We start from the raw sequence: 12,288 nt of genomic DNA on the forward strand, positions 1-12,288 counted from the left end.
AAATATGGATGTTTGGGTTAACTTTTTGACTTTTTATGGAAAAATGTGTATTAAAAAATTGTATAAATTAGTGTGTAGGAAAAAATTAGGATTGAGAGTTGTGCAGCCGTAATTGTTGACTTTTGATAAATAGTGTTAAATGTTTAACTTTTTAAATAATTTTTTATTCTTTTAACTTTTTATGAACTTCCCAAACTCGGCCTTATTCTTCTATTCATTGCCATTTGTCATTGGTCTTCTTATAAATTTTTGATCCTTGTATATACCTGTTGTACTCTTGACCAATGAAATTGTATAAAAGAAGATAGATGGGACCTACTTTTTTCCCTCCAACTAGTAAATGGTGGGTTACCACTACAACATATATGAGTTTTAAAGACTAAATATTTTGTTCTCTAAAAGTGAATTTTATTGCAAAAGACATTTAGGGACTAATTTTCATCGTCATGAGGATAGTCACTAAAATGTCGTCTTGAAAAGTAAAAAAAATAAGACTTTTAGCAACAAAATTTTGAAAATGTCACTAATAAATAGACTCTTAGGGACAAAATAATTTGTTTTCAAAATGGTTCACTTTTTGAAACAAAAAATTTGGTCCCAAAAGGATAATAATTCATCACTAATATCCAACTTTTGTTGCTAAATATATACTAACGTCACTTTTTTCGTAACAAAATTATTTAGTTCCTAAAAAATAATTTTATTTCTAAATTTTTGTATCTAAAATCTTATTTTTTTATAGTGTATATCGGCTCAATTGACGAGATTACTAGTATACTCATTGATTCGAGAACACCATATCAATATGTTAAGCTGATACTTTGACAATACTATATAATTAATCCCATTGGATTATACTAATTTTCAAAAATATGCATGCTAGAGGTAACAAGAATATTAAGTAAACAAGTTTTGATTTAAATTTTAAAAAACTAATTAAATATAGCAGTGGACTTACAACAAAGTCATAGTAATGGGCTTCATCACCTGCTACCATGCCCCAAAAAATGCCACTCAAAATCACAAACCCTAGAAACTCAACAAACAAGTTCTTCATCCTCTCCAACATAGATCGCAAATCAAGACACTCCTTCCCTTGACTCTCTGTCTCTGTCTCTGTGTGTGTGTGTGTGTCTATATATAAATATAAGAAATATTTGGAGATCTGTTAGTTTTGGAAGAGATATATAGTATTATATTGCATGTGGTCATTTCCATGGTTTGGTCATGAGTCTTGACTGATTCAAGACTTCTTGTTGCTACCCACATGGTGATCAATCATCAAGTTGACGTCTTGTTGGGCAAAGCATGGCTTAAGAGTTTAGGAACACTACAGACTAGAAAAAATGATTTAGGGTTTAGAGTTTAGAAATGAATTTAGAATTTAAAATTAATGAACAAGATTTACTTAAAATATGATGACCTCATAATAACAACTTTAAGTGTTGTTTTGGGAACTAACTATTTTAGCAGACTTTTTTTACGATAACACGTATAAAAAAGTGACTATTTTTTTTATTTTTTTTTTATTTTTAAACTTTTTGATTGAAAAAGTTAGTTTCCAAACTTGATGATTGCTTGTTTTGTTGGAAACAACTCCCGAAGGCTGTGTGTGTCCTTCAAAGCCACATGATATAACATGATATACTTAGGCTTAATGATCAAATTTACTGGAAATGTTGCATGAAAAATAGCGTGGAAATATGTTTCAAAACATCTTTTTTAGTTGTGTATTTTTTGTGCGAAAACGACTTTTGGAAATAGGTTGGGGGTCTTGGTATCGGAAAATTATTATTTCAGAATGTTGTTCTGTTACCTAAATGGTGGTGGTGGTTTAGAGTGGAAAAAGGTTTCTTGGAGAAGGGTGTTAGGAGAGAAATATGGACTAAACTCATAGCTGGTACCCCTGAGTTGTCAAATAGATCAAATGTTTCATTAGTCTGGAAGGATGTTTTAAAAATAGGATCCAACAATTCTGAGTTTGAGTAGGTGTCGTCAAATGGCATGAACTCAGAGACTTTAACATCCTTTTGACATCATACATGGGTGGTAGTGAGCCACTGAAAGAGGCCTTTCCAAGGTTGCGTTCAATCTCAACGCAAGAATTGCTTGATTAGTGAGGTTTGTTCCTCCTCATCTAACATGTGTGTGGAACTTAGTTTATGGAAAAAGAGGAGGTGGATTTATTTAAGAGAACGATGGAGTTGGTTGAATCTTTCCCGTTAACAATGCAAGGATTGGATATTTTCAGATGGAATTGGGCCAACCTATGTTACATGGTTTTCGGTACGTGTGTCGGGTGCAGGTATGTATTTGGAGGTTGGACTCATTAAATCATAAATTTAAAGATAAGCGGACTCGGTAAAAAAATGTCAAATTTTTATATTTTTAATCAAGGTTGTGAGATTACAATGTCAAAAAGATATTTATAGCAATTATACAATAATATGTACATATAATGGTAGTGTTAAATACAATTATATGTAAGAAGTGACTGATGAAAAGTATCTGACACATATCTCATACCCTTGTCCAAGTGTTGGATGTTCGACACAAGGTTTTTTTATTTATTTTGAAGAGTCTATGTAACAAAGGGGCCAACAATGGAATCTTCTCAGTGAAGTCTTTCTACGGAAAATGTGGGCAAATGGTGAATGGTTTTGATTGAAATGGTGTTGAGTGGTCGATAGTGTGGAAGAATTTATGTTTGTTTTGAGTTGGAAATTTTTTGTTGGAGAGCTATTCAAAATAAGATTGCTACAGGTGACATTCATCTTCAAATTAAAATTTTAGCTTCCTCTAGTTTTGTTTTGTGCCCTTTCTATCGAGAGAATGAGGAATCAGCTATTCACATTCTGCTCCAACGTCATTTTGCTTGGAAAGTATGGACAGATTGCTTAAAATGGTGGGAAATTCAGTGGGTATGTTGTCTGGAAGCCCTTTTACAGCTAATGAGGTGGTGGTTTGAAAGTTTTTATAAATCTTGAAAGAATTATTTGGGAAACTATCACTCTTTGCTGTGCTGTGGTCACTATGGAAAAGCTAGGAATGAGAGGGTTTTTCAAAATTCGGAAACAAGGAGATTTGAGTTAGTTGATTTGATTAAAGCAAGGGTGGCCTTTTGGGTGGAATCATATGCATCTGTTGTAGAGATTTCAGTTAGTGATTTTATGAGGAATATTGACGCTGTAAGGATGACAAATCTTGGCAGATTAAATAAAGGAATGGGTGGATGAAAATGCTGGTAGGAAGTTTTGATTTGTTTGGTACAGTTTTCATTTTAATATTCTAGGTTTTGGCGACTGAGATTAGGTATGGACAAATGTTTTTAATTCATTGCTTTAGTTTTGTGGGAATGATGAACTTTGCATCTCACATGACAACGAAGGAGCTTGTGGAATTGAGGAATGACGATTAAATGGGGTGGATTTGTTTTCCTGACACATGCTGCTGTTTTTCTGTTGGTGCCGTGTTCTTTCTTTGTTTCTCTAATTGTTTAATTTTAGTTTTTGGTGCTTTGTGGTGTTGCCGACCCTACTTGATTGGGACACAAGGCTTAGTTTGGTTGGGTGTTTAGTGGGTGTTGGTGTGAGTTTGGAGTTACCTGTATGATCTTGTTCTGATCTTGTTTTTGTTGTGTAGGTAGGTGTTTTTGCTGGTCTTTGGTTTGATCGGGAAATCCATGTATGATTTGCTTGAGGCATGTGCTAACCTAGTTGGAATGTGTTTCCTTAGCAATGATATGCTTTTTTCGGGTCCTCCTAAATGTATTTTCGTCATACTGCTTGTATTACATTTATATCAATCAATAAATAATTTTTTGTGCCGACCAAAAAATAAAATAAAATTGCACTGATGCAAATGTGTCATTGTAGTAGGGAAGGTTTGATAAGAGAGGAGGTGAAGATGGGGTGTGGTAGCATCCATAGTAGTGCACTATGGCTGCGGTGGTTGTGGTGTTGAAAGGAACGGGGATGCCACTGGAGTACGCTCGAGAGGCCTTGTAATAATTGGCTTTGGTTGTCATGATGACATTGTTGTTAATGGCTTGGTGTAACTGCCATCTGCTCTGACGACTGTGAGGTTGTGGTTTGCATCTGAGAAGAGAATGCTTTCGTGGCAGCATTCAGTATGTGGAGTAAATGTGTGGACATAATGCACATTTATGGCAATGTTGCTGCAAATACATATTCAATAATATTAGGAATCATGAAAAAAATATCATAAAATATTTCATGAATTTTTTTAATCTTTGATTAATGTGTGGTGTTTTCTTGTATATATAACCTAATAGTGAAGTATCTTTCATGATTATTTCATGATTTTTTTTTTCACAATACCTAACAGATTGAGGGGTCAATGGACTTTAAAGGTTCAGATAAGAATTTCTGCCAAACAATAAATGCTACAAACAGAATAGTTTACTGAGTATAGTACTGTAATTTTATTATTATTTTTTTTTTGTATATGTATTGTTTTGCTTTCTTTATGATTCTACTACAAATACATAGAACAAAAATACAAAATATACGTGATTAGACAAGATTTTATAAAATTTATAAGTAGGGCTTACTTCTAAAAAATCTTGTTAATCCATATAGATTATGTGTTTGGTTTTGTGATCAATACTTTTAGATTTACCTAAGTGAGCGTTTCTATTTTTGTTTTTTGTGGGTAAATTGTACTTAGTATTTTTATATTTTATATGAAATCCTCGTTTGGTCGTACTTTTGATTGAGAGTTAATTCCCCTATATATATATATATATATATATATATTATTTATTTATTTATTATTACCAATTTGTATTGTAACCCAACTTTGCGTGTCCGTTTAAAAAAATAAAAAATAATTGTAACGTGACTATTCTTTGTTAGTTTCTTAAACGATAAGTCATGACTAGATTAAATGTACAAGGGTGTTAAATAGGTAACAATCTACAATAGATAATATAAACCCAAAGTTAACTATTTGCAATAGATAATGAAATACATAGAACCAGCAAGCATGACAACAATGTACAATAGATAAGGATATGAGATAAACACCAAGGGTCTGTGTGGTAACGTTTGTGTTTTCAGTTTATATTTATAAAAATTTTATAAAATGATTTTTATTTATTTTTAGAAAAACATAAATTACAAACGCGTTTGGTAATTGATAAAATATTCAAAAAATTTTACAAATATAAAAAAGAGTGAGAAATGGCAAGTGGTGGCAAGTGGCGGCGAAAGACGGTGGTAGAAAGTGGTGACGGTGGGTGGATGGGTGGGTGACGGTGGAGGGTGGTGGGTGGTAGCGAGTGGGTGGTGGTAGTGGTGGTGGTTGGTGGTGGTGGCAGGTTGGTGGCGGATGGCGGATGGCGGGTGGTGGCGGATGACGGATGGTGGGTGGTGGCGAGTGAGTGGTAGTGGCGGGTAGGTGGCGAGTGGGTGGTGGTGGCGGGTAGGTGGCGGGTGGGTGACGGTGGCGGGTGGTGGGTGGTAGCGAGTGGGTGGTGGTGGTGGTGGCGGCGGATGGTGATGGCAGGTGGGTGGCGGATGGCGGGTAGGTGGCGGGTGGTGGTGGTGGTGGTAGTGGGTGGGTGGGTGACGGTGGCGGGTGGTGAGTGGTAGCGAGTGGGTGGTGGTGGGTGGTGGGTGACGGGTGGGTGATGGTGGTGGTGGTGGCAGGTGGGTGGCGGGTGGGTGGTGGGTGATGGTGGTGGTGGTGGTGGTGGTGGTGGTGGGTAGTGGGTGGTGGTGGCGGGTGGGTGACAGGTGGGTCGTGGTGGCGAGTGGTGGATGGTGGTAGCAGGTGGGTGGTGAGTGGTGGTAGCGGGTGGTGGTGGCGGGCGGTGGATGGTAGTGACAGGTGGTGGGTGGTGGTGGTGGCGGGTGGTGGCGGGTGGGTGGTGGTTAGTGTTGGGTGGTAGAAAAAATAAAAACTTAAAACTTAAAACGGAAAGACATTTTTTAAGTTTACATTTTTTGGCCAAATTTATAAACTGAGAACACTAATTTATAAATCAAAAATTTATCAAATAAGTTTTTATTTGAATTTTTAAAATTTTTATAAATATAAACTGAAAACTTAAAACGTAAGTGTTATCAAACCGCACCCAAGCATTTGAGTTGCTAACTAACTCTATCACACTTTCCTTGATTCCGATATACCCTAGCAATTCATACCTACTAAGCTAAGTAGAAGCAAAAGAGCATAGCTTTATAATTTAATCAAATAGCATTGCTATAGTCAATGGTTATATCTCATTCAATAAAATGTACAGAAACTATTATATTATGCTACTAAATCTTTAATTTCTCCCACATCTTCCAACTTCGTCACAACACTAAAAAGCACTTTACTTACTAGGAAATTTCAATACAAAAATACAATTTAAAATAATTGAATAGAAGTCTTCCAATTTATGTCAAGTCTAAGGGACTCTTTTGACATGGCTGCCACGTTGACACTTGCACTATGATCTTCATTCACATTCCATTCAAATCATATTTCATTTGGGTACATATTTATTCGAATGAGGCAAATTAGCAGGGGGTTCACGCATACTTGTCTCTGTAGTGCTACCGTTATGTACTATAAACACAGTGCTCATGCCCCAAGTAAGATGTCGCTCGAAATGACAGTGCCAATACCATACACTGATACCCCACCACAAAAATGTTAGCATAGCTATTATTTTTGTAATATAAACAAATTTTTACTAAAATTTCATGTTTAAGTGACCTGTTTTACAATGGGTTCCAAAAATTAAGTCCTTTTTAGACTGGATGCACGGAAAAAAAAAAAGAAAAAAGGATCAAATTCGAACATACCTGGATTATTGGCTATGAATCTTAGAGTAACCCAGCCATTCCTAGGGATTGCAATGGTATTGACATGAAGTGGATCAACAGGATTATATCCTTTGGGGTCAATCTCAGGGTTGAAATTACCATATCCAAATCCAACCACGTAAAAGTTATATCCATGCAAATGCATTGGGTGAGTCTCTGATGTGTTAAGAATATTAGTCCCTTGGAATATTATCTCTACTGTTTCATTATAATTCAACATCTTCACCTTGGTCCCTTGCATTGATGCGGTATTTATCGTCAAATCTTCGTCGGTGAAGTAATAATAAGAAAATGGTTGGTTTGGAAAATCTGTTGTGTAAACCCCACTCAAGTTCCTGTATTTGTGTCCAAAATAAAGTTGAAAATAACGAAATAAACAAGTTAAAAAGAACATCTATCTACAGTATCTAACTCTTTCATGCTTTTATAAAATTTAGGGAAAAATCACTCTATTTCAAAAGGAAAATGATTGGTAGCTCAAAAAAAGTGGCCCGATTTTGGTTTGAATCGCAAAACGACATCGTTTTGCGATTCTTTTTTTTTTTTTCATCCTTTTCTTTCTCTTCCTTTTCTTTCTTTCTTTTCCTCTTCTTCTTCGTTGAACACAGGAGAAGAACAGAGGGGAAGAGAAGAAGAGAGGGAGAAAGAGAGGAAAGAAGGGCCCCTCATGTGCCTCCACCGCCGTCGATCGTCGCAGCATCTCCGATCGTTGCAACAGCTCTGATCGTCGCAGCCCCGCGCAATCCCGCCTCCGGCCCCGCCTCCTCCAGCCCGATTTTGATGGCCCCCTCCCCTCCAGTTCTCCTTCTTCCTCCTCCTCCTTCCTCCTTCTTCTTCTTCTCTTCTTATTCTTCTCCGAATTCGAGCCAAATTCGAGCCGCCGAATTTGAGCTACGAATCGGAGTCGATTTCAAAAATGTATTTACAAAATCATTAAAAAAATTATTATTTTAATTATTAATGTTGATAAAAAATTTCACTGATATATAATTATTTTTAGAGAGATACACTAATATGTAATTTCTCTTAAAATTTAACCTTAATTCCCTTCATTTGAAATACATCTATCCAAGTAGAACATGAAATTCTAAAACAAATACTTGAAGTTGCATTTTGATTTATGGATTCAAAACGAAATAGTTGAGACACTAATGTTGTGTTTGGTTGGAGGATTTGGAAAGGGATTTGGAAAGGGAAAGAGAAAAGGTGTGTGAAACTATGTGAAATGTAGGTATATTTTATTCACAATTCACCTAATTTTTTCCTTTCTCTTTCCAAATCCATCCTCAAATCCCCCAACCAAACACAACATAAAGGAAAATAACTCAAATTTAAATATCATAGTGTATTAATAGATTTCACGTATTAATTTTTTATATGGATTTAAAATAACCTAAATGCAGTTATTTGAAATCATTCATGTTAAGGATTATATTCCTACAAAGATCAGAACAAAATAATTATCTTCTTATTCTACTCTCTTCTCAATTTATCTTTAATAACCTTTTCTCCTACAAATTTTTAATTTTTTTCCCCTTAGTGTTATTATATCACATTGTTTGCGACAAAAATGGATTGCTCAAAAAAAAAAAAAAAACAAAAAAAAGAATTATGAAATACTTCCCATACCAATAATAGGCGCTTAGAATGTCAGTGTTCAGATTCACGAAAGTTATGTTGTTCATGCTTGAGGCAAGCCTGATGTCTGAAGCTTCCCCATTACACGAACTATTAGGACATAGATTTCGATTCATAGAAACTGCGATAAACATACAGGTTGTAATGTTTTTTGGGACATCACTTGGATGATCATGGCTTGCTAAGCTCCTCAGGCGACTCAAAAAGTTGTCTACTGCGATGAAATCCCCCAAAAAAGGAAGATTGGTGGAAGGGAATATAGGGTCAGATGGAAAAGTCACTACAACAAAATTAAATATTTACGGCTTGCGATGCATGCTATAAAAACTCTTTCACGGCATGCACATAAATGCCGTTATATGACATGCCGTGAAAAGTGTAGCATCATTTACGGCATGCAGGTAAAGCTGTAAAAAGTAATAAATTAAACATTAATGATATACTTTGTATGTCGTATATAACTTTTTATAACATTTTTATCATGCCATAAATTATCATACTTTCCATGACCAAATTTTGTATGCCATAGAAGATTATTTTTAATATATTTATGGCATACTTTGTATGCCGTATATAGTATTTTATGACATTTTCTTGCATGTCATAAATCATCACTTTTCACGACATAATTTTGTATGCCGTAGAAGGTCATTTTTAATATATTTATAACATGCCTTGTATGCCGTATATAATCTTCTACGACATTTTCTTACATGCCATAAATCATTACACTTTTCACGGCATACTTTTGCATGCCGTAGAAAGTTATTTTTAATATAATATATATATAGGAACATGACCTTGTCTAACCGCATGTAGACAATAGCTTATAAAATGCAACCTGTTACAAACCTAGCAGAAGTAGCAACTATGAAGTAAGCAAAAAATCTAATATTCATACACCAAACAACCTGCATACTAACTTTTATCCTCAACTTCTATCATATCAAGCTGATAACAACCTCAAACATACAAATCAAAAAAAGTATCCAAATCATAAGATTCACTAATCTCTAAAATACGACTTTAAACATCCAAAAAGTATAACTACAAATCATAAATCAATTAGTCCAATATTTAGTCCAAAAGAATGAATTGACTAGGCCATCCAACTGTACTTCCTATTGCATCTTGAAGATCATACATCTCACGAGTAGAACGAAACAACGGCACGTTGACTGTTACATGGTTCACCCATACTTTCCAACACAAAGCTCCAAGAGTTGCATGATGCACCTTTGACTTGGGATCCCTTGATGCAATTTGGCCTTCTGCAACCACCAAGTTTGACCCCTCCCAATACAGCAACTTGCATTTGACATATGCTAAGCTCGACACACCATTACTTTGATCCTACAAAAATTAAGAGTATATAAGCATACTGCATAACATTCATCCCATTTACGAAATATTAGTTCAACAAAGGAAATGAAAGTGTCAAAAAGCTTCAACGAGAACTCACTTACATGTGTCATCAATGTCAGAAAATAAAATTTCAACCTGGTAAATATATATTTTGAGGTGGTCACACTTATGAGTCTACTTAACCTGAAGAATATGACAAAGCTCAAAAAAAGACACATTTGAATGTCTGAAACTGTTACTATCATCAGGTGTCGGCTTAGAGCTAAACTGTTACTGCTGGACCACATTATAGCCCTAAAAATATGACAAGGCTCAAGAAAAGGATCTTAGGGCATACAAAGTCTATTCAACCACTACATAAACATTACCATCTGAGGCATAATTAAGACACATTTGAATGTCTGAAAAAATATGAATTGGATCACTTTAGGATTGGCTCATTAACAAATTAGATAAGTACATGTGTTGCACTATAAAGATGACAACTAAAAAATTGATTAATTTACTTTCTTTGTGAGAATTTAAATTAGTTTATTTCTTTTAAACGTAGAATTATTGGCAAACAATGTGCAAAAAGTTGGGGACATTTGGGACATGGCTTTCCCTATTTAAGAGTGTGGTTTCTTCATCATTATGCATATCTAGCTCTTACAAGGTTTACATTATGTTATGCTTTTACAATTTGATGTGAGTAATCCTAGATCATATCAATTTCTTCAGTTACATCTCTGCCTAATTTTCCAACTTGCTTGTTCCGAGATCTAGGACTCCCAACTATCATGAATCTGTGTATGAAACAAAAGTGCAATGTAATATAGGTGTTTGACTTTTAAGAATTTCGTCATTTCTTTGTTATGTTTGGCCATATTTTCATGCAGATTGTGCGAAGCATGATCCTGAAGTGAGTGAAGACACAGAAAAGAACTTTGCAGAGCTTTTGTTCGAGGAGCTGAAGCTACGGGAAACTGAAGCTTTGCAAATCAACAATGCAGTTTATAATTTCATTTTTGCAAGATCTAATTTATACTACATAAACATACATAAAAACACAAGCATACATACAGTCATAAATATATTACATATGACGTGTGAAGAACACTCATTACACAGCTATGCAACCACAATTGATGTTACACAGCGGTAAAAAGGGTTTTTCAGGGCTGACTACTGACCATATGTGGCTGTAAAATTGGCAACAAGTGGTGACTTAGTAATGCAAGTGATTTTTTGAAAATTTTGATTAGTTCAGGAAAGACTACACTACAAGACTAGTAGTAAACTGCAAAATGGACTTCGAAGAAAGAAAAAAAGGCACTTCTAAAAACAGCATAACTTACCATATCTAAACCAGTTGGAAGGTTTGCAATTGAAGAACCACCACGTTTAGATAATTTCATAGCTTTAATGCTTTCAGTAACAGAACCAACTTCATTCACCTAAAAAACCATAAAAACACTTCATTAAGCATATAGCTACCACATAATTCCAATAATTAAAGACATGAAAAGTAGATAAAAATGTTTTGAAAATACTATTTTCACTCACTGAAGTTGAAAGGTTGTCATGAGGAGTAGATTGGAGTAGATCGGAGCTTCTTTGGGAGGGATTGGTACCCTACAATCAAAGATAAACATGCAAGTGATTTAAATATAAAATAACAAATTAAAGACAAACAAATTATGTGCCATGACATTATATTATCATGTTTAGCTTTTCCTCTTATATCATTTTGCTTTCTTTCTTTGATAAGCATGGCTCTTATCTCATCGAGTTGTTGTTCTAAGTCCAGCACCTTGCTTTCAAGTTTTCTCACGTGCTCATTTTGGTATACTTGTGCATCAACCTTAGATGGTAATGCCCCAAATCCCAGCCCTCGTACACTCCCACGACGCTCGGAACCAAAAGTATGAAAAATCGCATCATCTTTTATAGATTTTGGACCCTTATCAGTAGAAGCCTTATGAAGTTCTTGAACATTTTTCTAAAAATATAAAGCATATCTTAATAAATTGATGTGAATGCAAATTATAATACCGAAAAAAAAATAAAAAAAAATGAAGTAATATTGGTACCACAGTTGCATCAAGCACTTCATTCATGGATTTTCCTTCCTTCCTCGTATGCCCTTTAATCCAAACATCAACTCTTGAAATGGATGATGGTGCTCGACTTTCTCTTCTCTAGAAAATAAAATAGAAAATGAAAATCAACATGATTAAAACAATCTCAAAGTAACCATACTTCATACCCAATTTACAAAATTACTTGAATCACTCTTAAATTTACCATTTCATCCTCTAATCGTGCATAACCTTTACGACTCATGGTATGAAAGAGGGTTTGCTTTTTTCTCATTGCCCTAAATCTTTTACTCTTTGCCTAAATATACAAAAGAAGAATGTCATAATTTATATGATTAATAATTCATAATTGAATCACTATAAGA

General features: G+C 34.8%; 2 protein-coding genes across 2 annotated transcripts in view; both read right to left on the minus strand.

Annotated features, from left to right (window-relative positions):
* LOC114308365 (uncharacterized) overlaps window positions 1-12,288 on the minus strand; it is a 267,419-nt gene that overhangs the window by 20,104 nt on the left and 235,027 nt on the right. Inside the window, exons 20-23 of the mRNA XM_082918621.1 lie at window positions 8,469-8,598; window positions 6,815-7,174; window positions 6,553-6,644; window positions 267-354 (exon numbers count right to left, since the gene is read on the minus strand). Of these exons, the coding sequence (XP_082774747.1) occupies window positions 267-354; window positions 6,553-6,644; window positions 6,815-7,174; window positions 8,469-8,598 (670 nt within the window). The remainder of the gene's footprint in view (window positions 1-266; window positions 355-6,552; window positions 6,645-6,814; window positions 7,175-8,468; window positions 8,599-12,288) is intronic.
* LOC114271350 (uncharacterized) lies at window positions 9,381-12,241 on the minus strand. Its single transcript, XM_082921498.1, has 5 exons — window positions 12,129-12,241; window positions 11,915-12,022; window positions 11,388-11,456; window positions 11,180-11,278; window positions 9,381-9,830 (listed from the first exon to the last, which is right to left on the minus strand). The coding sequence occupies exons 1-5, from the start codon at window positions 12,195-12,197 to the stop codon at window positions 9,555-9,557; spliced, it is 621 nt and encodes a 206-aa protein (XP_082777624.1). The 5' UTR covers window positions 12,198-12,241; the 3' UTR covers window positions 9,381-9,554.

The sequence above is a fragment of the Camellia sinensis genome, chromosome 3 (genome assembly GCF_055761805.1).
Source record: "Camellia sinensis isolate YWXY chromosome 3, ASM5576180v1, whole genome shotgun sequence".
Taxonomy (NCBI): Eukaryota; Viridiplantae; Streptophyta; class Magnoliopsida; order Ericales; family Theaceae; genus Camellia; species Camellia sinensis.